Source organism: Pogoniulus pusillus, chromosome 21, assembly GCF_015220805.1.
Source record: "Pogoniulus pusillus isolate bPogPus1 chromosome 21, bPogPus1.pri, whole genome shotgun sequence".
NCBI lineage: Eukaryota > Metazoa > Chordata > Aves > Piciformes > Lybiidae > Pogoniulus > Pogoniulus pusillus.
In genome coordinates this window covers 19,844,694-19,871,129 of record NC_087284.1, presented here as the reverse complement: position 1 = coordinate 19,871,129, position 26,436 = coordinate 19,844,694, and the positions used below count along the sequence as shown (strand labels likewise).

Here is a 26,436-nt window from a genome sequence, read left to right as displayed (position 1 = left end):
AGAATGTTTCACTTGAACAGAAAGAAAAACTTCTTTGCTATGGAGGTGCCAGAGCATTGGACCAGATCCCCAGAGATGTTGCAGAATCTCCTCCTCTGGTGAGACTCAGACCTGCATGAACATGTACCTGAACAATCTGGTCTAGATGTATCTGCCTTAGCAAGTGGGTTGGACTAGCTGATCCCCAGTGGTCCCTTCCAAGCCCTCCCATTTTGTGTTTCAAATAAGCTGCTGCTGTTGTGTTCAAGCCCTGTAAGAGACCGAATCCTTTGCTCACCAATGTGACTTCATAGAATCAGGACCATCTGTCACAGATGTACATGACAGATTAGGCACTCTTCTCCTTAGAAGGAGGAGCTGTGACAGGAGTAAAGGTACTGGGAGATTTGGATCTGATCTTCCTGAAAGCACTTAGAAAGTTAGCATTACAGGTTTCATCCTCCAATTTGATCATACCTCAAACTAGTGAAATAAGTGGCAAAGGAAAATGAAAGGAAAGCAGTAGAAAGCAGTGCAGTTTTGGGCTGGCAACAGTGCTGAATGCATGAACATTTACCAAAGAGGAGTTTTCAAAGTTTGGGTGTGCTATTTTCTTCTAACTGCATAGTGGTGTTCAGTACTTTCCCATTGCTGTGGGACAGAGTTTACAAAGTATATGTTAGCTCTTTGCCATGCAAGAAAGGAGTACAAGTATCAGGAAGGCAAGGGGTTTGCAGGCTCAAAGTTGGCATAGGAGTGACAAGAATGTAGGTGAGGTAGCCCACCTGGGCTGACCAGATCAGTGGGCTGAAACCAGTGGCGATGAAACAACGTTCTACAGGATTTTTCCCCCCTATTTCTTTTTTTCTTGTCTACCAAAGCAAATGTGTTGGGATTCACTGCTTAGATCAATTTAGTCTGTTCTGCATTGTGGCAGTTCTGGCTCAGAAACTGGTAAAAAGATCATAGAATCAGCCAGGTTGGAAGGCACCTCCAAGATCATCCAGTCCAACCTATCACCCAACCCTACACATCAATGGTGCACAGAGTTGGGTACTTAATAGCACAGTGCTGCTGTTTTTAGGTTCTTTGTCCAGGAAACAAAAACCAAAGGCATGAACCACAGGTTATTTTTAATATCTGCTTCTAATGTCTTCTAACATTGAGAGATTTTTCATCAGCAAACAAGAATTAAGAAGTGGACAAACTGTTGAGATGTTTCTCATGGTGGGTATTTTGTTTATTATTGGTGTTGCAAGAGCCAGTTTAGGAATGGTTGAGTTTCTAGGGGGAAGAGAACCTTCCCAGGAAGAGGATACTCTTGGTTTTGTTGTGCCTGATATAGAAGAGGAAGGGATGATCTGCCACAAAAATAACTGTTGCACCAAGACTTCGTGATGCCAACGCTGCTGAACTGGCAGCTGCTGCCTCTGTGCCTTCCTCATTGACTTCCAAATAACACTCATGAAACACTTGTGACAAAGATAGATCACCATTCTCTGACATTCCTTTGAAATCAGCTTTACCTTCAATGAAGGCATCTTGTATCCCCATCCTGCTCAAAGTAGGTTTGAGACTGCATTTCTCTTTGAATGCAAACTTGGGCAGATAAACTTCCATTTTTGTTTGTTCCATTAGTTCTGGGCTGGTCCATGCAGACAAGTTGTCAAAAGTTAATTCTCTTTCCAGCTGCAGTTAGTGAAAGGAGAATCAGAAAATTACAGTGTGTTCAAAAACCTGTTCCCTAACATCTATTTTTTTTCCCTCTTTTATTAAGTGGAGAACTTTTAGAGCTGCTACAAGGATGCAAGAAAAAGAGTAGTGAAAGACCAATTTGTAGATCTTTCTGACTAAAGCAGTGTTTGAATTGTTCTCAGTAACAGTCAGACAATATAGGAGGGTTAAAGCATTGTTCCAGCAGTCTGTTTGATATGCTGTTCACATCTCTGTTCACCCTGCATTTTAGAGTTTACCAAAAAGAGCTTTGTTTCTACAGAGCCCTCAGTAACATAAATGAGACTTTCATAGGAGTTTATTGTCCGAAGGCAGGATCAGTCTCTTCACAGGAGATAGCAGTGTCCACCAGTCTCTGGACACATCACTGGTTCATGTTGAGTTTATTATCAACTGACACCCTCATAATGGCTCTCAGGCCACTCCTCACACAGCCTATATCTGTGCTTGGGATTTTCCTGAGCCAGGCATGGGACATTGTACTTGGTTTTGTTGAACTTCATACTGTTGGCTTGGGCCCACCTCTCAAGCCTGTCCAAGTCCCTCTGGATGGCATCCCTTCTCTCCAGCAATCAGACCACATAGCTTAGTGTCATCCACAAACTTGCTGAGGGTGCACTCAATTCCACTGTCCATATCACTGACACACATAAAACAACACTAGTTGGGGATGCCACTCATTGGTGGTTGTCATTTGGACATTAAGCCATTGACCACAACTCCTTGAGTGCTGCCATCCAGCCAATTCCTTATCCAGTGAGTAGTCAACCCCATGCTTTTCCAATGACACTTCTGGGTATTTTTAGAGTACATATGTTGTCATTCACTTTACCTTTTGTAGGCCAGTGATGTCACTTGGCAGCAGGATAAACATGCTGAGGTCATTGTTGACATATGGAAGCTCAAGAACATCAGTCTGGACTGATTCTGCATAGGCCCAGTTAAATTTGTCACTCAGGTGCATCATGGGCACTGGCTTAGTTGTATGCTGCAACAAATTAAATCAAATGTTTGTCAACTGTACACTGAATAGTAAAGGACTGAGTTGAAGTAGCACAGAGGAGGTTTATTATATTTACTGCACAATTTCTTCACTGTGTCTTGAGACATTTTTATGGCTCAGAGTGGTAGAACACATGATCTGCAGAGAACCTGGGAAAGGCACTTGGAATCTAGGCAGAGCATCTAAACTGTCTCAGATCATAGAATCAACCAGGTTGGAAGAGACCTCCAAGATCATCCAGTCCAACCTAGCACCCAGCCCTATCCAGTCAACTAGACCATGGCACTAAGTGTCTCAGCCAGTGTTTTCTTGAACACCTCCAGGGACAGTGCCTCCACCACCTCCCTGGGAAGCCCATTCCAATGCCAATCATTCTCTCTGACAACTTCCTCCTCACATCCAGCCTAGACTTTCCCCAGCACAACTTGAGACTGTGTCCCCTTGTTCTGTTGCTGGTTGCCTGGGAGAAGAGACCAACCCCCACTTGGCTACAGCCTCCCTTCAGGTACTTGTAGACAGCAAAGAGGTCACCCCTGAGCCTCCTCTTCTCCAGGCTGCACACCCCCAGCTCCCTCAGCCTCTCCTCACAGGGTTTGTGTTCCAGGCCCCTCACCAGCTTTGTTGCCCTTCTCTGGACACCTTCCAGCACCTCAACATCTCTCTTGATGACACTCATTTTAGGAAGTTATTATCCAGTTGAAAATGGAAATGTAAAGCCATGACCCATACAGTTTTGTTGTCTTCACTGCCTCCAGAGAACGCAAGGTCATTTGAAGTCAGCCTTTGACAAATGCACTTGTGGCTTACACGCTAGTACATGTGTGCAGTCTTTGTTCTGATGATGGTGAAGAAAATACTTTACATGCATTAAATGAAATAATTTTGGTGTTGCATTGATTCGATGATTATCAGGAATTCCTGTCCCACATCTTGGTCAGATTTTTTTCCACCCTTTAAGGCAGGATATTCTCATACCATGTTTATTCTGAAAGGTCTTTCTCTGGTAGCTTCAGCATCAAATTTTTTGGCCCAGTTTCCTTTGAAGTAGAGCACATTGATCAGCACTAGCCTGGTGAGTGAATCGATGAACCCAGGAGGCACCAGATTTTGGATTTTACCTAGAGAAAACAGAAGGACAGCTACACATCTGTGCAGTTTTACTCTTTCGTTGTAAAGAGTTGATATATTTCCTGCAGGTGTAAGCCAGGGAAATTGTAAGGGCACATAGAACATGCATGTACCGTAGGATTATTTGTGGATCACAGAATCACTTCATCTGGAAAAGACCCTTAAGATCATAGAGTCCAACCACCAGCCTAACACCACCATGCCCACTAAACAAATTCCCAAAGTGCCACCTGGACACATTTTTTTTAACACATTTTGGGATGGTGACTCCACTACCTCCCTGGGCAGCCTGTTCCAATGCCTGACCACCCATTCAGTGAAGAAATTTTCCTAACATCTCTGATGCAACTTGAGCCTATTCCTTCTCATCCTATCACTAGTTGTTTGGGAGAAGAGACCAACACCCAACTCACCACAATCTACTTTTGGTAGTTGTAGAGAGCAGTGAGGTCTCCCCTCAGCCTCCTCCTGTCTGGATTAAACAAACCCAGTTCCCTCAGCCACTCCTCATAAGACTTTTCCTCCAGACCTCTCACAAGATTTTTTTCCCTTCTCTGGGTATCCTCTAGCCCCTCAATGTCATTTTTGGAGTGAGGGGCCCAAAACTGAACCCAGCACTTGAGTTGCACTCTTGCTAGTGCCAAATATAGGAGTGCAATCAGATCTCTGGTCCTGCTGGCCACGCTGTTGCTGATACATGCCAAGATATGCTGTTGGCCTTCTTGGCTACCTTGGCACACTGCTGGCTCATCTTCAGCCAGCTGTCAACTGACATCCCCAGGTCCTTTTCTGCTGGGTAGCTTTCCAGCACTCTGCTCCCAGTCTGGAGTGTTGATGGAGTTGTTGTGACTGGAGTAGGCTTAATTTGCAAAAGAGAGTAAGCCACATTTCCTGCCATATTTCCTCCCATATTCATATGGAGGACATTAATTTTAGTAAGGGTCTGTCAGGAAAAATTGTCTGCTTTATTTTTCTGAGGTGAATTGGTCACCTGCCTTGGGCCTCTTCAATACAGACACTTTGTCCAATGCCAACATGTTTTCTTTTAAACTGGGAGATGGGAGGCTGGATCTTACCTTCAGTCTCCTGTTCAATCCTGGAATTGATCTCTCTCCTGACTTCATCAGCTGCTTCTACAAAGTTAACTGATTGTGGCTCTGCATTGTAATATTTCTTGGCTAACTGTAAGTATTCCTGTAGTGCAAGAGAGACACTAATCTTATATTTGTTGCACATTGCCAATATGAATGCCAATAACTACAGCCAAACAGAGGAAACAGGATAAAACTGACATAGGCTAAAAGCACAGCTTTGTGTCAAAGGAACAGAAACAAATTTCTTGGGGAGATACTCAGTTTAAATGTTCTCACCTGCAAATCTCTCTGACATGAGATAAATATCCCAGAAAACTAATGTTTTAAGGTCAAAAGTCTCATAGAAACCACTTGAGTAGCAATGTGATTTGTAGATGTAACAAAACCATTTTAAAGTATAAGCTTTATGATATGTTGTGACAGATCATCAAGATGAAAGGGCATAAAATCATAGAATCAACCAGGTTGGAAGAGACCTCCAAGATCATCCAGTCCAGTCAACCAGACCAGGGCACTAAGTGCCTCATCCAGTCTTTTCTTGAAGACCCCCAGGGACGGTGCCTCCACCACCTCCCTGGGCAGCCCATTCCAATGCCAATCACTCTCTCTGGGAAGAACTTCTTCCTAATATCCAGCCTATACCTACCCTGACACAACTTGAGACTGTGTCCCCTTGTTCTATTGCTGGTTACATGGGAGAAGAGGCCACCCCCCCACCTGGCTACATTGCCCCTTCAGGTAGTTGTAGACAGTAATAAGATCACCCCTGAGCCTCCTCTTCTCCAGGCTAAACAGGCAGTGAATCATCTGAATAAATGGCCTACTCACCTTGTTGAAATGTAATGATTTTTCTCCATATAACTGGCTGACACTTTTAAGCATGTGATTTTTATTCTGTTGATTGATTTCAAAATTAAGTGCATAAAACAAAGCATGGATATTACCCAATCTGGCAACTTCTGTCTTGGAGTAAAACAGAAAAGAGAAGTAATTGTTATTCATCTCTTGCGTAACATGGCTCGAAATCTCCAGTTTCTATCTTCACACAGCTCCAAGTAATTCTGTTCAAATGATTCTAATCACCTGTATTGCAACACAGGAGCTGATCTAATTCAGGAATGATTTGAGAACATTAGAAGTTGAAGATGCAGTATAGAATCATAGAATAATAGAATCAAGCAGGTTGGAAGAGACCTCCAAGATCAGCCAGTCCAACCTAGCACCCAGCCCTAGCCACTCAACCAGACCATGGCACTAAGTGCCTCATCCAGGCTTTGCTTGAGCACCTCCAGGGATGGTGACTCCACCACCTCCCTGGGCAGCCCATTCCAATGCCAATCACTCTCTCTGCCAACAACTTCCTCCTAACATCCAGCCTAGACCTGCCCTGGCACAACTTGAGACTGTGTCCCCTTGTTCTATTGCTGGTTGCCTGGGAGAAGAGGCCAACTCCCACCTGGCTACAATGTCCCTTCAGTTGTAGACAGCAATGAGGTCGGCCCTGAGCCTCCTCTTCTATAGATACTGAAAGTGTCTCAGAATGAAAATGTCATGAGTCTGGACTACCCAAGCATGTAATAGTTTGTAAGTGGCTATTGTGAAACTATTTCCAGAGAATGAGAGACAGAGCATTACTGTTAAACAATGCCTGCAGATATGGCTCTGTGGTTCATTTATGAAAGCCAGGTGTGTTACACAGAAAGTTTGCCCCTAAATTCCTTAACTTTGCTCTTAATTTTATTTTTTAATGTTTCAGCAGTTGCAGTCAAGTCTTAATATTGAAGTAACAGGATTAAATGAATGTGAGCTCTGACTCAAGCTCAGTGAAGCTAAGATGGGAGTCAGTAAACTAAAACTCTGGAACTGTGCTTTATTCATTACATCTGAATCAGAGGTGTGAATAGACACTGAAATGTCTAAACTGTTAAAACAGTTCCTTTGCCCTACTCACACTGCTCTGTAATTCTTACAATTTGGAAGAGCATTGCTCACGAGGAGCAATTCTTCTTCTGTTCATGCAGTACAAATGTGTTGTTGACATAGCCCCTAAAATAAAACTTCCCACCATGGGAGGCAGATCCAAGTTCCCATTCACCACAACTTGTGACCTCTGAGGTTTTTGGAGCAGACTGCAGGGAAATGGCTAATTCCTGCAAAGAAGGATGATGGAAAATAGATGGGAAAAGAGCTTGGCACCACTATGGGTGAGCTGTTCATGAGGAATAGCAGCTTTTTCTGATTCAGGGGGTAACATTTGCTCTGTTACATATTTTCTGCTATTTAAAATCACATCTACTTTGCTGCAAGACACCTGCCAGTATGTCAAAGGAATATCTCAGGAATAGAATTATCTCCATATCTCTAAGATGTATTGCAAGTAAATGGTCTGCATAGGGAAATTCAAACATTTCAGCTTATTTTGTTAACCATTAACTGAAATGGAGACTAATTTCTGACACATTTCAAGCATAGGTAGCCTGGAAAAGTTAATGTTCTGGTTTTTCTTGTCCTGATGCTGCAATCAAATGTGCATGAAGGCAGCTCTGTTCTGATTAGCTCTCTGAGCTAGGAACCTTGCCTATTTCAAGCACATGTTGTTGCTAAGTAGGTAGCTATTACACAGTAGTAATTAGAGAGTTCTTTTCTCAAAATCTAAGGGGAAAATATCAAGATCTCTATTGGCAGAGAATGGAAACATTCAAATTAAAAATTTGCAAATCTGAGGCTATTTTTTTGCAATTCTGCATTAAAAAAGGGAGGAGGGGGAGAGGGAAACATGTAGCAAGTATTACATTGGATGAAGTTATCACAGGATCCTGCACCAATTAATTGTGTACACTATATCTGAGGAAATCAAACATAAGGAAATCTAAATATGAAAGGAAAAGGCAAGAAAAAGATCTGACCATGCCCACAGCTCAGTCACTAGACCTGGTGAGATACCTTCTGGAAACAAGCACATCTATTTGATAGGCGCTCTTCTGTTCTGGTATGAACTTGCATTTTTAGAGTAGTGGTGATGTTTCTGGCTCCTTCAACTTTGTTGAAGTGAAGTACCTGGAGTGGAAAAAGGAATAATAATTGCAATAATAGAAAATTTCCTATTTCATTAAAATCTTTTAGCAATGGCATGGGACTGGTGCAGGAGAGAGTCAAACTCGGATTTTAATCTTGTGCCCAGTCCTGGCTGAATATGAAATATTTGGTTAGATCTTGGCTTCTGAAGGCTAAGCTGAGGGATCCAGGGCAAAACTCTCATATACCAGGCATTTCTAGAGGAATCTACCTGCTTCAATTTATGACCTGGGCTGACCAGTTAATAATACATGGGGAGAGACATTACCTCTAGGTGGAGACTATCAAAGATGAAGTCCAAATAGAGTGCTGCTATGTGTCAGGAAACATGAAAATCATGTGGGCAGTTTTATACCTTAAACTCCTCACTCTGGATATGTGCTCCTTACCCAGGGTACAAAGGGTCATGTCCAAACTTGGGCCATTTTTCAGAAGAATTATGCCTTTTCATTGTTTTCCTATCTTCCTTATAGGAGGTCATGCCTTTGTTACCCTCTTGGCTCTCCTTAATCTTGTTAGGCCACTGCCTTAGCAGGTGAGACAACTTCTGCATTAGCAGGGGAAAACTCACAAGCCTCATTTCCTATGACAGGAGCTAAGTGACTGTCTGTTGTGGCTGCTCTGTCACCTCCTGAAGCTGGAACCTTTGTACAAATATGACTTGAGGATTTCAGTAAGTGATTTTGCCTGTAAAATAGAAATCCCAAAGAAAGGGTTGTGCTGTCTGCGTTTCTTCTCTTATCTCATGGATGTGGACTCAGGTTTAGCAAAGTGCAACAGAGTTTGGGTTTGGGTTGGGTTTTGTTTGTTTGTTTGTTTTGTGTGTTTGGGTTTTTTTGTATGGGATAACTCCCGAAGAGATGAGACATGAAATGGGAATTGTCTGTGACAGAATAGAAGGAGAATTTAGGTCTCTCACTCCTTGGTGAATGTTCAGGTTGCTCAGCTTTGGGATAAAGACCTCTTATTTCTGCTGATGGGATTTAAAATGAGGCAATGTCACCAGTGCCAATTCTCTAATTTGGGATCTATTTTCAGAGTGAACTATTTCTTTGACCTGCACAAGCAGAGAACTGTGTACATTAGGGGTGGAATATATGTGTGGAGTTTTGATGGGAGCAGTTTTTCTGCTTATGGCTTTCCTCTGTTCCATCACTGTGAATTTCTTGCATAGAGGATGTTAATCCAAGAGATCAACCCTAGACAGCTACTTTTTGAAGCCCAAACAGACTCACCTTTGCTATTTGATCTGCAGTGTTGCCTTGGGCTCCCAAATAAACAGCAGCCAAGGCAGAGGAAATACTCAAAGGAGAGAAAAAGATGTTCTTGTCACCATCTTCCTGACATGTATATTTGAAAAAGTCAAGAGCAAAACTTGTGTTTGCTTTAATCAAAGCTTCCATTTTTTCAAACCTGCTGGGGAAGGGAGAAAAGATGCTGTTAGTGAACCACTGTGTAAGACTGCTCTGAGCCTGCAAGTTTCTCTTCCATTTCTGAAGTTTCTTTCATGATTTAAGATTTTCTAAAAGTATTTACCTATATGAAGAACAAAGAGGACTAACCATATCACATCATAAATGGTTTAGATTTTTGGGCTTCACTAATGACAGGAGGTATCAATTACTTTAGGGAAAAAGCAGCCTCCAGCCTTGTTTTGATTTTGTCCACCAGGACATTTATTGTACTGTCCTTTACAGCACATTGGAGTGCCAGCTGATAATGTAATTCACCAGTGCCTGAGCTAGAGTATACTGAGAGACTGTCTTTTATGGCAACTTCTGTGCTTCAGTTTATGCAAGAGCCTTTTAGTGTTCATAACTGTAGTGAGCAAATACTCTCAGAAACACAGAATGGGAGAGGTTGGAAGTGACCTCTGGAGATCATTTTGTCCAGTCCCACTGTAATGGTCACCCAGAGCAGATTTCCCAGACAGATTTTGAGTCTTCAAAGAAGGAGTTTCCACAACCTCTCTGGTTGCAGAACCTGGGAGCCTGGTGCAGGGCTCTGGCATCTTCAAGTTTCTCTTTATGTTGCAGTGAAACCTTCTGTGTTCTAGTTTGTACCTATTGCCCCTTGTCCTATCACTGGGTACCACTGAAAAGAGCCCAGTCCCATAGTCTTGACCTTCACCCTTTAGATATTTTTATGCATTTATAAGATCCCCTCTCAGTCCTCTTTTTTTCCAAGCTAAAGAGACCCAGATCTGTCAGCCATGTCTGCTCATAAGAGAGATGCTTCAAAGCCCTAACCATCTTCTTGGCACTGCACTCCTTTGGACTCTCTCAAATGCAGAGCCCAGAACTGGACACTATGCTCCAGATGTGCTCTCACTAATGCAGAGTAAGAGGGGGAGGAGAACCTCCCTCAACCCACCAGCCACATTCTTCTTAATGCACCCCAGCATACCATTGGCCTTCTTGGCCATGAGGGCACGTTGCTGGCTCATAGTGAACTTGTCCCCCAGAATGGTCAAACTGTTCCTTTGGGACAGGACAAAATACTCCTTGGACAAGCAATGCCCCGAAGGCATCCCAGGCAGCTTGAATTCTTTTTTCTTTTTACTTTCAAAAAATGTAGTAAAAAAAAAAAATCTGTCTTGCAGCACATCCCCAGACCAGAGCTTCCCACTTCTTCTGCAGGACAAGTTTACCACATTCACTAGACCACAGATGTTATGATTTGTCATGTTCTTGCAGGTTTAGCTGAGAGCTCTAGGCAAGGATTAGGAGTTCTGGTTGATGCAGGATAGCCTTAAAATAAAAACAGTTTGTGTCCTGAGTAGCTTGGAGAGCAGGAGCTAATCTGATGTAAGAGATAAAGAGCACAAGAACAAACAAATCATCTGCCTTAGGTGAACACAGAGGTTCTTACTCCGCTATGATATGTATATGCTAGCCAGTGAGTTCTGGAAGCTGGACAACCTGTACAAAATATTGCTCCACCTGTATACTTTTGAGACTTCTAGACCAGACCTGTGCCGTCTCAGTCAATTCCTTTCCCAAACACTTGCTGTTTCCAATTCAGATACTTGCTCCCTTGTATTTCTATGCGTTTGTCAAGAAAGCAACATCACCCAAGAGTGTATCAAATAGTTTGTCTCTAGAAATCATTACAGTACCTTGTTTCATGCAGAGAGGAAAGCTGCTGCTGCGGGTGGCTCCAAGGTTTCTGCAGTTCACACGAAGGGTAGGGTGAATATATAAAGCGTTTGGCCAGTTCTGCAAAGGTTCTTATGACTCACAGCTGCAATTATGCCCTGAGAGCCACATCCCAGCGGAGGAACTGAATCACCTCAGAACTAAGTGATAATAAGAACGATACCACACAAGAAGCTTACGAAACCCACTGCACAAGTATTTCTATAAACACTTTGGTGGCAACTGGCTAGTAAGAACTTGAACCACACTCCTTGGAACAATGTTTCTTTTGTGGTTTAGGGGACTTGAAAGGAAACCAAAAAAGGCAGTCACTAAGCCTACTTCCTTTATGAGCTATCTAACGGAAAGCGTTTCCCAGGAACAGAGAAAACAGTGACTCCTGCTCTGTGAGTCCATGCTCTGTTTCTTACTGGGAATATGTTTGTCACTCCTGGTGGATTACTGTCTTATAAATTTAGATTTTTGCTAATCTTAGAGCATTCTAAAAATGGACAGCCAGAGAAATGTGGCTGTGAGGTAGGGAAGGCTGGGAAACAGGAAACAGGCTCTTGCTGTCATGAGTTGTGCTGTTGCCAGAATCCAGTGTGGGTCTCAGATTAGACTTCATTTTTCATCTGTTTCTTCACCCTGACACAAAAGCATTCACAGTATCTCACCAAGGTTGGAAGAGACCTCATAGATCATCAAGTCCAACCTGCTACCACAGAGCTCAAGGCTAGACCATGGCACCAAGTGCCACGTCCAATCCTGCCTTGAACAGCTCCAGGGACGGCGACTCCACCACCTCCCCGGGCAGCCCATTCCAGTGTCCAATGACTCTCTCAGGGAAGAACTTTCTCCTCACCTCCAGCCTAAATTTCCCCTGGCGTAGCTTGAGGCTGTGTCCTCTCGTTCTGGTGCTGGCCACCTGAGAAAAGAGAGCAACCTACTCCTGGCTACAACCACCCTTCAGGTAGTTGTAGACAGCAATGAGGTCTGCCCTGAGCCTCCTCTTCCGCAGTCTGCATACCCCCAGCTCCCTCAGCCTCTCCTCACAGGGTTTGTGTTCCAGGCCCCTCACCAGCTTTGTCACCCTTCTCTGGACACCTTCCAGCACCTCAACATCTCTCTTGAGTTGAGGGGCCCAGAACATGGCTCTTTTATGAATCACCCCAGATGAAACCAAGGAGGAACTGAGTGGTTATTTGGGAAAACCACTTGAATTTTATTTTGCTTACAGGTGCAGGGGGATAAGATAGAAACAGAGAAAAAGAGGAGGTAAGCAAGAGCTAGCAAAAGCAGAGATAATTACCACTGCAGATCTAGATGATGTCTCGCTGCTCCTGAGGACCTTGATTGGTGCAGGGAGCTCCAGTCAGGGAGGGAGCTCTGATCAGTGGGGGAGTTGCACACTTCCCTGTTACCTTCAAGGTTTTATACTTTTTCCAGTTTCATAGGTGGCCACAGTTCCTCATTCAGTTGCCAGGGTTATAAAACATTTGGCTGGTGTCAGCAAAGGTCCCACAGTAAGTTGTATGTGTTGGTTCCAGGCCACATGAAGCTCTGTGTCACACGGTTTGATGCGTGTCAGCTTCAGCCCCATGGTAAGCTGCGTGTGCGTTTGGCTCTGAACTGCTGCATCAGTCACCTAGGAGTGTACTCTCCTCCAAAGACCCATAAAACTGCCACGGTGAGCCCCAGCTTGCATCTCAACACTCCTGAGAGTAGAAGCTGTGGCCTTGTCTGGTTATCAGCTGCTATAAACACAGCGCTTGTGGTCTTGTAGATAAGCAGCTATCTCCTTGGAGCAATGGTGTGAAGACACCTCGGGACAAACAATGCTGAGGCAAACACCAAGAAAACAAACTTTACTTACACATGCCCACTAAACCATGGCCCCAAGTGCCTTGTTTTCATGTTTTGTTAACACCTCCAGGCCTGATGACAGTACTGTGTCCAGTTCTGGGCCCCTCAATTCAAGAGAGATGTTGAGGTGCTGGAAGGTGTCCAGAGAAGGGCAACAAAGCTGGTGAGAGGCCTGGAACACAAATCCTATGAGGAGAGGCTGAGGGAGCTGGGGGTGTGCAGCCTGCAGAAGAGGAGGCTCAGGGGTGGCCTCATTGCTGTCTACACCTCCCTGAAGGGAGGTTGTAGCCAGGTGGGGGGTGGCCTCTTCTCCCAGGCAACCAGCAATAGAACAAGGGGACACAGTCTCAAGTTGTGCTAGGGCAGGTCTAGGCTGGATGTTAGGAGGAAGTTGTTGCCAGAGAGAGTGATTGGCATTGGAATGGGCTGCCCAGGGAGGTGGTGGAGTCACCATCCCTGGAAGTGTTCAAGCAAAGACTGGATGAGGCACTTAGTGCCATGGTCTGGTTGATTGGATAGGGCTGGGTGATGGGTTGGACTGGCTGATCTTGGAGGTCTCTTCCAACCTGGTTGATTCTATGATTCTATGACTGCATCACCTCCCTGGGTAGCCCATTGCAATGCCTGAGATGCTTGTTCAGTAAAGAATTTTTTCCTAATATCCAATCTAAACTGTCCCTGGTGCAATTTGAGTCTATTTCCTCTCATCCTATCATTAGTTACCTGGGAGAATAGGCCAATGCTCATCTCATGACAACTTCCATTCAGGTAGTTGTAAAGAGCAGTAAGGTTTCTCCTCAGTTTCCTCTTCTCTGGACTAAACTATCCCAATTCCCTCAGCCACTCAAAATAAGATCTATTCTCCAGAATTGATGCCCTTCTCTGGACTGTCTTCAGCAACTCAATGTCTTTCTTTTAGTGAGGAGGTCAAAACTGAGCCCATGATATGAGGTGTGACCTCACTAGTGCAGGCACAGAGGTATTCTCCTGGTCCTGGTGGGCACACTATTGCTGATACAGGCTAGACATTGTTGGCCTTATTTGCCACTTGAGCACACACTGGCTCATCTTCAGCCAGCTGTCAGCCAGCAATCCTAGGTCTTTTTCTGTTGGGTAGCTTTCCAGCCACTCTGGTCCAAGTACAAGTATTGCAACCAATACTGGTTTGTGGTATAACAAGAGGCCCTGCTTTAGAAGGAGGGTTGCTATAGGTGATGTCTAAAGGTCCCTTCCACACCTTACCATTCTGTGTTAACAGGATTTTTACGTGGGATGAGTTTGTACTCTGCTGACATCTCAAATAGTTTTTACATTCCAGAGAGAATAGTTCTTTGGGTCCCTTTTTCCCTTTTAAGCTTTGGTTTTGAAACAGAGTAGATATAGCTAGGTGATATGTACCTTCTGTGAGTAAGCTTGCAAACCTTCCCTTGCCCAGCTGTCTTTGCTGACTTACTTTAGCCATATGAGTTGCCAGAGGGTGTGATGATTTCCTGTATAAATATTGCTGAGGTATTCTGTTGCACATCTGCAGAAAGCAAAGGTGTGGTGAAATTTGACAGTACTGGCTCAATTCAGCATACTTTACAACCAGTTCTACACTATTTGGCTTAGACACAGTTACTAATGCAGTGTTTATCTAGAGCTCCACTAAGAAGCATAATCTGTCTGAGAAAGGGCAGGAGATTTCTCTGTTCATGATTATGTACACTGTTTTCACAGAGTACAGTTTTCCTTTCAGTGACTGAGGTCATGAGTATCTCAGGTAGCAGTTAACATCAAAAATATGAAGGGTGAGCCTGAATTTTTCAGTCATGATACACAGCACTGCATTAGTAATAATGACGTATTTCTGGCTTGCATAGGTCATGCTAGTCCCCTCCTGGTAGATATTGTGTCTTAACCAAGAGTTAGGGCAGACTCCCATTTCTCATCATTCTTTGCTCCTTGTGGGGCTACTGAAACCTAAACCATATGACTAAGTATTTTCCAGATGCTCCTTGAACTCTGACAGGCTTGGTACAGTCATCACTTCCCTGGGGATCATATCCCACTGCCTGACCACTCTCCCAGTGAAGAACCTTTCTCTAACATCAAGTCTGAATTTCTGATGCAACTTCACTCCATTTTCTGCTGTCCTATCTCTCGGTGTTTCCAGAGAGTCAGTATCAGCATCTTCTCCTGTACTAGCCACCTTGAGGAAACTGTAAATGATGAGGTCACTCTTCAGCCTTCTCTCCTCCAAGATGAGCAAACAAATCAATCTCAGCTACTCTTGTGTGTCTTGTCTTCAAGGTCTTTCACCATCTTGGTCACTTTCCTTTGGGCAGACACTACGAGTTTAATGTCTTTCTTATATCAAGGTCCCCAGAACTCAAGGTGGTGCCACACCACTGCAGTGTAGAGTGAAACAATCACCTCCTTTGACCAACTTGCTGTGCTATGCCTGATGTCCCCAGGGCAGAGTTAGCCCTTTTGGCTGTCAGGGCATGCTGTCGACACTTTCAACTTGTTATCAACCCAAAAGTCCAGATCTGGGGACTGAGTGGCTGGAGAACAGCCAGGAGGAAAGGGACGTGGGGGTGCTGATAGATAGTAGCCTAGAGATAAGCCAGCAGTGTGCCCAGGTGGCCAAGAGAGCCAATGGCATCCTGGCCTGCATCAGGAACAGTGTGGCCAGTAGGACAAGGGAGGTTATTCTGCCCCTGTGCTCAGCACTGCTCAGGCCACACCTTGAGTCCTGTGTCCAGTTCTGGGCTCCTCAATTCAAGAGATGTTGAGGTGCTGGAAGGTGTCCAGAGAAGGGCAACAAAGCTGGTGAGGGGCCTGGAGCACAGCCCTGTGAGGAGAGGCTGAGGGAGCTGGGGGTGTGCAGCCTGGAGAAGAGGAGGCTCAGGGGTGTCTACAACTACCTGAAGGGAGGTTGTAGCCAAGTGGGGGTTGGTCTCTTCTCTCATACAACCAGCAATAGAACAAGGGGACACAGACTCAAGTTGTGCCAGGGAAGGTCTAGGCTGGATGTTAGGAGGAAGTTCTTCCCAGAGAGAGTGATTGGCATTGGAATGGGCTGCCCAGGGAGGTGGTGGAGTCACCGTCCCTGGTGGTCATCAAGCAAAGCCTGGATGAGGCACTTAGTGCCATGGTCTGGTTGAGTGGCTAGGGCTGGGTGCTAGGTTGGACTGGATGATCTTGGAGGTCTCTTCCAACCTGGTTGATTCTCTCATTCTATTATTCTCTTTCCTCCAATCTGTATGTATAGTCATCCCAAATTGAACTTGAAATACTCCAGGTGAAATCTGTTTGCTTAAATATGTTTTTATTATGATTAGAAGAGTAAGTTAGTACATCAGCAAGATCTATTAGACATGGATACAAGGAAAACAAGTTTGAATAGTGTCATGCCATATTTAATCATGCAAATTGAGCCAGAAAGATGTAAGGAGAAATCTGAACTGTAAGATTTCTATAATGCATCTTTTGAAACAGAGGAAAAGCCTTGCAGTACCCAGAGCACAAAGAAATGCAGTTGCCTTGTCAGAGTAGGAATGGATGGTGACAGTTTAATCTGGGAGCTTTCAGGTGACTAATTCCAAAGGAGTCACCACAAAGCTTGGTCACAGAGAAATTTGGCTTAGAAGGCTGCATTTTTTCTCCATAAAACTTTTCTTATAAATGGGGCTGTGTTATTTTAGTGTCATGGTTCAGCACTATTATTGTTAAGTCATGGGAACTTTGGGTCCAAATTTTGTTCACATTTTCATTCCCTTAACTCTTTGTCTATGAGCAAATGATATTATTTTGAATCAAGGAAAAGCAGAGGGGGTCTTTTTTTCATGACAATTTCTCTGACTTAATTTTTCATTTGTTTATTTCAAGTAAAGCTTTCTGCTTGTAGAAAATAGGCATGCAAAAAAGAGTATGTGTATCTTTTTAGCCTTGAGAATGCAGCACTTTGGGTTTTGCTGTGAGAGACAAATTCTTTCAGCTTTCTTCTCTTTAAGGGGAAAAACATCTGCCAAAAAAGAGGATGCTTTCAGTTGGTTTGTGCTTGATCAAGAAGAGGAAAGGGTGGTCAGCCTTAAACTCTTCAGAGACACTTGCATCATCTGTTCTAGCTCTTGTTGAGCCTGCCACTTCACTGCCTTCTCCATAGATTTCCACAAATGCCTCATGGACAGCTTCAGATATCTTCAGGCTCTCTGCTGAAGATATGCCAGAGAGATCTGATGATGAACTGAACAGGTCAGTCACACCCAAGGCCACTAAGACAGATGTGAGGTTATACTTTTCCTCAATCTTCATGCGAGGGAGATAGACTTTGACTTTCTTCTCTTCCATGATATCAGAACTGGTCCACTCCATGAGTTTTTTGGAGGTGATTGCATCCTCAAGCTACAAGGAGACAAAGAGACAAGCAAATAAGATCTCAGGTGAGAGCACAATTTCTTCTGTGGCAGTGTAGGAATGGTGGCGTTTCGTTGTTTGAGTTTTTTCCCCTTTTAACCTGACTGCTCTTGGCATGGCACTTTTGCTAGGCATGGCTACTCAGCAAATTTTCTCTAACTCTCTTCCCTTTTTATCTTCTTTGTTTAGAAAGTATCTTCCAAATATGATTATGTGCTTTGGAGTTGTAAACTCTATCTACATTTAAGCCCTCCATGTAACCCAATGTTAATAGTAACCAACTACTGAGGCCCAAACTATTAATTATTACTGAAAAAAATAGAAGGTGTCCAAATGCCTCTTTATTTTTGTAACTTTGATTCTTTGGCTTAGTGTACAAACACTGTAATGAACCATCATGTATTGGATTAGTTTTCAGACATGTTCATGACAAAAATCATGACTGTCTGTCAGGTACATTCTGTTTTGTGAAATTGCTTTAAGCATTTCTCTACACCTGATATTCTGTTTCTAGACAATTTGATTTCTGAAAGTATGAAGGAAACATGTTGAGCACTGCCAAACCAAATAATAATGACAGCAATGTTGACCTGAACATCTTCAGTGTGCAGCAATGGAGATATAAAACATTTGGAGTTCAAGCTGCTGCAGTAACATCTGCTTAGCTGACAAGAATCTGTTCTGTGGAGAACTAAAGCACTTTCTTAAGCAATCCATGCTCAACACAAAGTACTGCAGGACCACTGATATAGCTGCATGTTTCTGTACAGCAATCTTGTGTTGCCAGTATTCAGATCTGTGCTGGTGAAGTGTTTCAGGGTAAGTTTATTGTGAAGCGTTTTACAGCACCTAACTTCCACTGTATTTATGATTTTCTAAAACTCAGCAGCCAGGACCATACCTGCTCCAGGCCAGAGGCATCATCAGGCAAAAAGACTAAAAAGCTCAGCTGCCCACTGGCATATGGAAGCTCCAGGATCTTCAATTTCTCTGCAGCCACCTCTGCCACTTTAAAGGAACCAGTCCGATACATCATCTGCACAGGTTTACTTTCTTGCTGCACAATCAAACAAGATAAAACAGTTTTCACAAAGTTCATTCATAGAGTGCAGAAATGTCTACTTATGACTAGGACTACTGATTGCTCTTATTCAGGGAGGCTGTCTAACAACTTAGCTATTCTTCATAACTTGTAGAAGATGACACCTTTAAAGTGATGCATGTTTGTGTACCTCAGTCATTCTGAAAGGCACAGTCTGGATGTCTTCATCTTTAAATGCTTTCTCCCACAGTCCTTTGAAGTAAATGGCATTGACAAGGACAGTCTCAGTCTCATGATCCACGGAGTCAGGTTGAAGGATATTTTTTATCACTCCTTTAAGAATGAAAAGAGATTGCAGCTTTAGATGAAGGATACAGAATGTAGGGGGAGGAGGGCATAAGACAGGGACATTGGTTCAGTTTTGTAGCTGTAATCTTGTACCTCTGAAGTTGAATTCCCTTACTACTGTTTGTAATAGCTGCCATTTCCCTCTCTCTTAAGGATCATGATAAATACAAGACCCAGATATTTGCTTGTAAACCTATTTATTTTGTGAGAGTGAGAAGAACCATTAGAACCTTTTAATCCTAGGTGATCTCCAATCCAAGCAGTGAACATAAATAATTCTTGCTTCAGACTAGAGCTAAAAAGAAATGTTTATATACAGAAGGTAGCAGAAAAGGAAACCAGATTTCTACTCTGTTTTCTTCATATACTTTGTCCTTGCTTATTCTGCAGTACTCATGCACATAGCAAGTTTTTCTTACTCTTTTCCCACCAGTAGCTTAATTATGGTGTGATTTTTTTTCCTTCAGAGCATGACATCACACTAGAGATTGTGTGACTCTGAATATGTTCATTTTTGGTTAAAATTCAACCTCTCTTATCTGTGTTTGAGGTTCAGGCCACGTGTTTCAACATGAGGGAAAGGACTGCTGTTACGGAGCCTGGAAGAGTACAGGCACCAGATGGAGATGCATCAGGGTTAAAATTCCAGCTCTGCACACCTCTTTCTTTGCATTTCATACACCTCCCTGCTATTCCTTAACTCCAGAGTTCTGCATCACCTTTTACATTTTAAGATATCTCAAGTACCTTATGACTACATGCAGTACTCAATATGCACCAAACAACCCTGGGAAGTTTCAGGACAAAGTGCACTGATCAAAGGGTGGATATCTAAATTCTAAATATTAGTGTCAATCATTTGTCATGGCTTACAAATGTGCTATTCCCTTCATCAGGGCCCTACAGATATAGAGAGTCCTCCAGAAAGGATGTTTTGATGGAAACAAACAAAATGTTGTTCAAGAAAAGCCTGGATGAGGCACCTAGTGCCATGGTCTAGTTGACTGGCTAGGGCTGGGGGATAGGTTGGACTGGATGATCTTGGAGGTCTCTTCCAACCTACTTGATTCTATGATAAATTATAGTTACATATCCTGGAACTGATCTATTATCCAAGTGAAGAAACAGAGGAAGACATTTGGGTTGGTCTATTTTTTTGTCTTCCATCTTAAGCATTCTCACAAGTTGGTCAAACACAGCAGCACAAAGGAAAATATCTATATCAATAACTGGTTTGCTCTTACCACTTGTTTGACTTTCAACCCAGGAATTGATGATCTCCCTGGCCTCATCTGCAGCTCTTCGAAAGCTGATAGTTTCGACACCATCTTTGTACAGGTTCTTCACACACTGTAAGTATTCCTGCAAGGGAAGAGTGCACCAGTTTCAGATCAGAACATTAAAGCACTTTGCAGGTGTGAAATGCAAGAAATGAATTTGAAATTAACAAATATGTATAGTCTGCTAATTAAAGCTAATGATTAAGCCACAATTCTACTTCATAAGAATCTTAAGTTTTGACTTTTGTTGCTCCAAGGAAAAGAGTATGCTGGGATTTAAAAAAAAATATTTTCCAGAACTGAGTTTGATCCCCCCCCAAAAAAAAGAGCATTCCTTTCAGTTGAAGCATAGAGTTTGCTTGTTTGTTTCATTTGGCCTATTTTTAAACTTTTTTATTTTGTGATGATGTTGCCCTTTAATTTCAGATGAAAGATTCTTTACAACGGGTGAGACTTCATCTTGAATACTGCGTTCAGTTTTGGGCTCCCCAGTTGAAGAGGGACAGGGATCTGCTGGAGAGGGTCCAGCAGAGGGCTATGAGGATGATTAGGGGACAGGAGGGCATGGCTTATGAGGAGAGGCTGAAGGACCTGGGGCTTTTTAGTCTGGAGAAGAGAAGACTTAGAGGGGATTTGATAAACGTTTGCAAGTATCTGAAGGCTGCCAGGAGTGGGGGGACAGGCTCTGCTCACTGCTTCCTGGTATAGGACAAGGAGCAATGGGTGTAAGTTGCAGCAAAAGAGGTTCCGCCTGAACACAAGGGGGAACTTCTTTACTGTAAGGGTCCCAGAGCACTGGAACAGGATCCCCAGGGAGGTTGTGAAGTCCCCTTCCCTGGAGACTTTCAAGGCCTGTCTGGATGTGTTCCTCTGAGATACTGCTGTCCTGCTGTGGCAGGGGGGGTTGGACTCGATGATCTCTTTGGGTCCCTTCCAACTCCTAACATCCTGTGATCCTATGAAAACTTGAAATATTTTTGAGAATCTGAAGGTATTATTCAAGTTTGGTTTACAAGCTGAGAACACAATTGGAGTTAATTGTTTCTAACAAAAGTTACCTTTATTATCTACATGCAAAGTACCATGCAACCATATACAACTACTATGCAAAGTACCATGTTTACACCATGATCGTACTTTGCATATGCATCTTTTTTCCAACCACATTTTCTCTCAAGACTGCATAGGATTAGGGCTGTGATAGAAAGTTGTGAATCTTGGCTTCTGTGTAGAAGAAAATGTCTTTAGCAGAACTTCAGCTTCTGATAGGGCTCTCAAATCACAGAATGTCAGAGGCTGAAAGGGACCTCAAAAGATCATCCAGCCCAATCTCCCTGCCAGAGCAGGATCACACAGGAATGCATCCAGGTAGGTCTTGAATATTATCAGAGAGGGAGACTCCACAACCCCCCTGGGCAGCCTGTTCTGGTATTCTGTCACCCTCACAGTGAAAAAAATTATCCTCATCTTTCCATGGAACTTCCTTATGCCTCAGCTTCCACCCATTGCCCCTTGTCCTGTCATTGGCCATCACTGAGAAGAGCCTGGTACTCACCCTTTACATATTTATAAACACTGATGAGATCACCCCTCAGTCTCCTCTTTCCCAAGCTAAAGAGCCCCAGCTCCCTCAGCCTCTCCTTGCAAGGAAGATACCTCACTCCCTTCATCATTTTTGTGACTCTAATGGCACAGCCTTGATGTGTAAATACACTCAACCCGGATTTAGAGCAACTCACCGGTAGGATTGGGTATGTCTCTTCAGCATAAAGTCTGCTGGCAAAACTGAGTGAATAATTGTCACTTCGTTTGGTGATTTGGCTGAACAAGTCTTTCAGTGAAAAATTGAAGCTTCCAGATGTGCTGCACTGAGGTGTTGTCATCAATACAGATAAAAATAGAGATGATGTTATTGTTGGTTTAGTGTTTAATAGCTTTTTGATCTGACACTTCCTACAAAAGTGTTGTTCATCTGGCATGTCTTGTTGCTATAAGTACACTAATGTAGTAATTTCCTTAAAAATGCAATTCTTTGCTGGATTTCTACTGTAATTTTTTCATACCACTCTCAGGGGAACTCTTAATTACTTGCTACAGTAATTTAGCTCCATCAGATCACGTAAGCTTTCCTTCATTCCCAACTAGCACCATTTAATGAGTAACATTCAGCTCCTTCACTTCCACATATATTAATCTATAGTTTTCCCTATTTGTCCAATATAATCATTCTAGGTTTCATCTTACCCTTGTTCTGAATACTGTTACTTTCCTTTTCTCTCTAACTCTGGATGCAGAGCACTAGAGAGGAGCTGGACCTGCTGAGAGACTGATGTATCTGCTAGATTTTGCTCCTAGGAGAAAGTGACACAGCAAAGGAGACTAAATAATTTATTTACCTGAGATTCAATAGTCTCTCTGAATCCAGTGATTTTATCAAAGGGAACCACCTGTAATTGAAAGTAATAGTAAGTTATGCAACTGAAACTAACATATGACGTTTGAAATTAATCTGTTGGCTGAGAAGTTGCATGATTCAAACAGTGCAAAACATCTGTACCATCCCTGAATACCTGTGCATATTGTTGCCTGCTTAGATAATCTCTTTTTCTATTGAACATCTAGAAATCAGCTCCAGTGTGAGCTACTAATAAACTTTCTAACAAGTACCAAGCCATTTCCTCTCTGTGAAGGAAATGAGAGCTGTAGGAAATTCATGTGAAATATTTGGTAGTCCAGAGACATGCTTTGACTCATTCTCTCAACATTTTATGTACTTTTCAGACAAAGGAATATGTTATTCTCTCTGAGAATCCTACTGCTACCAATGATAAAACTAAATCTAGGTTCAAGATTTCTCACTGATGCATTTGTTTAACACTGTGGGAGCTTGAAGTGGCTGAAGCTCCTGATAACTCTGTGTCCTGAATTTCTCACTTCTGAACTATATAAGGGAGATTACTGTATAACGAAGTGGTATGGTTCTACTGAGCAGCAGGAGAATTGAAATCCTTAAGTGTAGCCTTACCTTATCTATCTGAGCCCTGGTGTTTTCTCTTGAACCTATATAGACCATGGAGAGAGCTGAAATGATGGTCAGAGGGGAGACCAGGATGTTCTCGTTGACATGCTGGACTTTCAGTTCCTTGAATACATCAACACCAAATTCTGTGCTTGCTACACCAATAGAGCCCATTGAGAAACTGGTATTGTCTAGAGCAAACAGCAGAAGCACAATGACAATGTAATGATGAAATACCATACATAAAGCAAGGCACTTTTTAGGCAATGAAACATAAAAAATAGGTTTGAACTCATTCTGTGGAAGCACTCCTATTGTTCACCTTTTGTATGTGTTAGGAAACCCGTATTAATTGATCTATTTCTTTCTGCATTTCTATTCAGTTGTCTTTTGGGCAGTAAAGTTCCTTGGAACTCTTAATTCTGTAATGTGATTTCTGTGTATCTGTTCAAAGCAGTCAAACTATTGCCTGTATTTATTTTCAGGATTCCTTCGATGAAAGTTAAAAAATATGACCTGATTTTGATATAATTGCAAAACTGGATATCGGAAGTGCAAATCTTATTAGACTTACTCTAGTTTTGGACAGAAATAAGTAAAAGCAGAGGCAAGTTCATAAAATCATAAAATCAAGCAGGTTGGAAGAGATCTCCAAGATCATCCACTCCAACCTACCACCCAGCCCTGTCCAATCAACTAGACCATGGCACTAAGTGCCTCAGCCAGCCTTCTCTCAAACACCTCCAGGGACGGTGACTCCACCACCTCCCTGGGCAGTCCATTCCAATGCCAATCACTCTCTCTGGCAACAACTTTCTCTGAACATCCAGGCTAGACCTCCCCTGGCACAACTTGAGACTGTGTCTCCTTGTTCTGTTGCTGGTTGCCTGGGAGAAGAGACCAACCCACCCAGTTTTGGACCATGGCCTTGCATTGAAACCTGGCAGAGGGATAAACCACATCCCACTGGACCTTCCTTCACCTACTACCTTCACCTAGAACAAGGGGACACGGTCTCAAGTTGTGCCGGGGAAAGCATAGGCTGGTTGTTAGTAAGAAGTTCTTCACAGAGAGAGTGATTGGCATTGGAATGGGCTGCCCAGGGAGGTGGCGGAGTCACCATCCCTGGAGGTGTTCAAGCAAAGACTGGATGAGGCACTTAGTGCCATGGTCTAGTTGACTGGCTAGGGCTGGGTGCTAGGTTGGACTGGATGATTTTGGAGGTCTCTTCCAACCTGGTTGATTCTATGATTCTAGTGCCTACTTTCACTGCTGTGCTCGCTCATCCACCTATTTTTATTCTCTAAAGAAAAGAAGTGCTGTAAAACATCTATCTGTTGTTCAATACTTAACCTTACAGCTGATCTTCAAAGGCTTTATGTTTACCCTTGTTTCAGCAACAGATAAGCAATATATAATTTGTCTAAGTTCACCTAGCCTAGGAGAGAGACTGATGCTTAACTTGTATTCCATCCCATTGTGTTTCATGTAGCTTGCTTTACTTAAATATATTTATCTCTATGTCCTACACCATAAGCTTGCTGAGAAATTAAATTGTGTTAGTGACGTTCAGATAGAATGGAAATACAGACATGATAAAACAGCCATGTCTACCATATTTCAGCACTGTTAAATGAGTATTTGTGACATAGACCAATCAAATCTTTATTACTTGCTTCTGTCTGAGACTGTCATAAAGTCCTGTGCAGGCACTGTGCTTATGTAAAGCATAACTACTGATATCAGAATGAATCTGGTTTCCTTCTTCTGATTTATAGAAATAGAGGAAACTTGTCTTTCAAAATCAAGCACCTTATTTAGGTGTTTAGTATTGGGGTCTTAAGTTTGTATTTGGAGTACTGAACTCCAGAAAGGTTTTTGCTCTCAACTATATTCATGAGTATACGAATATACCTGTGCACACGTTTCTCTAATTTTCTTTTGTGTCCACAAGTTCATATTTATAGATTGTTGTAAAAATACATCTGTAAATTCAGTCACACTTTAATCCTGGGTGATGTTCACCACGCTTCTTTTCCAGCAATGCAACTGCTGGAGAAATTGCATGCTGAAATAAACCTAGCAAATTCACTAAACACCAAGGTCTTCCTCTCAGCGCACTCAGTTCAGCTGGAGGTCAAACAGGTAGATTTATTCTTCGGCTGCCAAAATCAAACTTTAAAAGCTCTGAATGAGAGGACAAACTGCTCTGAAATAAAACTGCATTTTAAGAACAAAAATTAAACTTTTTTAAAGTCTTCTTAAAAAAAAAAAGAGAGAGAAGAGAGAAGAGAAGGGAGAAGAGAGAAGAGAAGGGAGAAGGGAGAAGAGAGAAGAGAAGGGAGAAGGGAGAAGAGAGAAGAGAAGGGAGAAGGGAGAAGAGAGAAGAGAAGGGAGAAGGGAGAAGAGAGAAGAGAAGGGAGAAGGGAGAAGAGAGAAGAGAAGAGAGAAGAGAAGGGAGAAGGGAGAAGAGAGAAGAGAGAAGAGAGAAGAGAAGGGAGAAGAGAGAAGAGAAGGGAGAAGAGAGAAGAGAAGGGAGAAGAGAGAAGAGAAGGGAGAAGAGAGAAGAGAAGGGAGAAGAGAGAAGAGAAGGGAGAAGAGAGAAGAGAAGGGAGAAGAGAGAAGAGAAGGGAGAAGAGAGAAGAGAAGGGAGAAGAGAGAAGAGAAGGGAGAAGAGAGAAGAGAAGGGAGAAGAGAAGGGAGAAGGGAGAAGAGAGAAGAGAAGGGAGAAGAGAAGGGAGAAGGGAGAAGAGAGAAGAGAAGGGAGAAGAGAGAAGAGAAGGGAGAAGAGAGAAGAGAAGGGAGAAGAGAGAAGAGAAGGGAGAAGAGAGAAGAGAAGGGAGAAGAGAGAAGAGAAGGGAGAAGAGAGAAGAGAAGGGAGAAGAGAGAAGAGAAGGGAGAAGAGAGAAGAGAAGGGAGAAGAGAGAAGAGAAGGGAGAAGAGAGAAGAGAAGGGAGAAGAGAGAAGAGAAGGGAGAAGGGAGAAGAGAGAAGGGAGAAGAGAGAAGGGAGAAGAGAGAAGGGAGAAGAGAGAAGGGAGAAGAGAGAAGGGAGAAGAGAGAAGGGAGAAGAGAGAAGGGAGAAGAGAGAAGAGAAGGGAGAAGAGAACTTTGGTTTTATACATGATAAAACAGCTTAGAATGAACACACAGGAGATTTGTAGAGAATATCCTGTATGTGTTTCATTCTTTTTATTCTTGAAGATACCCAACAAAATAATTTCTGTCTCTTAAAGCTGAGGCATAAACAAGAAATTGCACAGTGAGAAGGTAAGTTTTCATAGAAACATATTTACCTTTCAATCTTCAGCACCACAGACGAAAGAGCTTCC

General features: G+C 42.9%; 2 protein-coding genes and 1 long non-coding RNA gene across 5 annotated transcripts in view; 1 reads left to right on the top strand and 2 right to left on the bottom strand.

Annotated features, from left to right (window-relative positions):
• The window catches only part of LOC135184934 (serpin B10-like), a 17,060-nt gene extending 7,555 nt beyond the window's left edge, over positions 1-9,505 (bottom strand). Inside the window, exons 1-7 of one of the 2 annotated variants that reach the window (XM_064161167.1) lie at positions 9,249-9,424; positions 7,882-7,995; positions 5,767-5,901; positions 4,921-5,038; positions 3,692-3,834; positions 2,546-2,701; positions 1,506-1,668 (exon numbers count right to left, since the gene is read on the bottom strand). In XM_064161167.1, coding sequence (XP_064017237.1) covers positions 1,506-1,668; positions 2,546-2,701; positions 3,692-3,834; positions 4,921-5,038; positions 5,767-5,901; positions 7,882-7,995; positions 9,249-9,416 — 997 coding nt within the window. In that variant the 5' untranslated portion in view covers positions 9,417-9,424. Of the gene's footprint in view, positions 1-1,163; positions 1,669-2,545; positions 2,702-3,691; positions 3,835-4,920; positions 5,039-5,766; positions 5,902-7,881; positions 7,996-9,248 lie in introns of those variants that run through there. The other variant, XM_064161168.1, reaches the window with a different exon arrangement.
• The window catches only part of LOC135184936 (uncharacterized), a 24,144-nt gene extending 4,999 nt beyond the window's left edge, over positions 1-19,145 (top strand). The window contains exons 2-4 of one of the 2 annotated variants that reach the window (XR_010306271.1): positions 17,167-17,255; positions 17,360-17,443; positions 17,932-19,145. This is a non-coding gene — a long non-coding RNA (uncharacterized LOC135184936). Of the gene's footprint in view, positions 1-17,014; positions 17,256-17,359; positions 17,444-17,931 lie in introns of both variants that reach the window. The other variant, XR_010306270.1, reaches the window with a different exon arrangement.
• On the bottom strand, positions 16,863-26,436 carry LOC135184935 (ovalbumin-like). The gene is made up of 8 exons (XM_064161169.1): positions 26,401-26,436; positions 23,113-23,297; positions 22,484-22,534; positions 21,827-21,955; positions 20,052-20,169; positions 18,650-18,792; positions 18,319-18,474; positions 16,863-17,405 (listed from the first exon to the last, which is right to left on the bottom strand). The coding sequence occupies exons 2-8, from the start codon at positions 23,278-23,280 to the stop codon at positions 17,010-17,012; spliced, it is 1,161 nt and encodes a 386-aa protein (XP_064017239.1). The 5' UTR covers positions 23,281-23,297; positions 26,401-26,436; the 3' UTR covers positions 16,863-17,009.

Bases quoted from the DNA above. Each gene is read 5' to 3' on its own strand.
- LOC135184935 (XM_064161169.1), bottom strand. From the start codon at position 23,280: ATGGGCTCTATTGGTGTAGCAAGCACAGAATTTGGTGTTGATGTATTC. The intron at 20,170-21,826 runs GTGAGTTGCTCT...CTTCCCTTGCAG, and splicing joins AGACATACCCAATCCTACCG to GAATACTTACAGTGTGTGAA. The intron at 18,475-18,649 runs GTACACAAACAT...TTGATTGTGCAG, and splicing joins TGCCTTTCAGAATGACTGAG to CAAGAAAGTAAACCTGTGCA.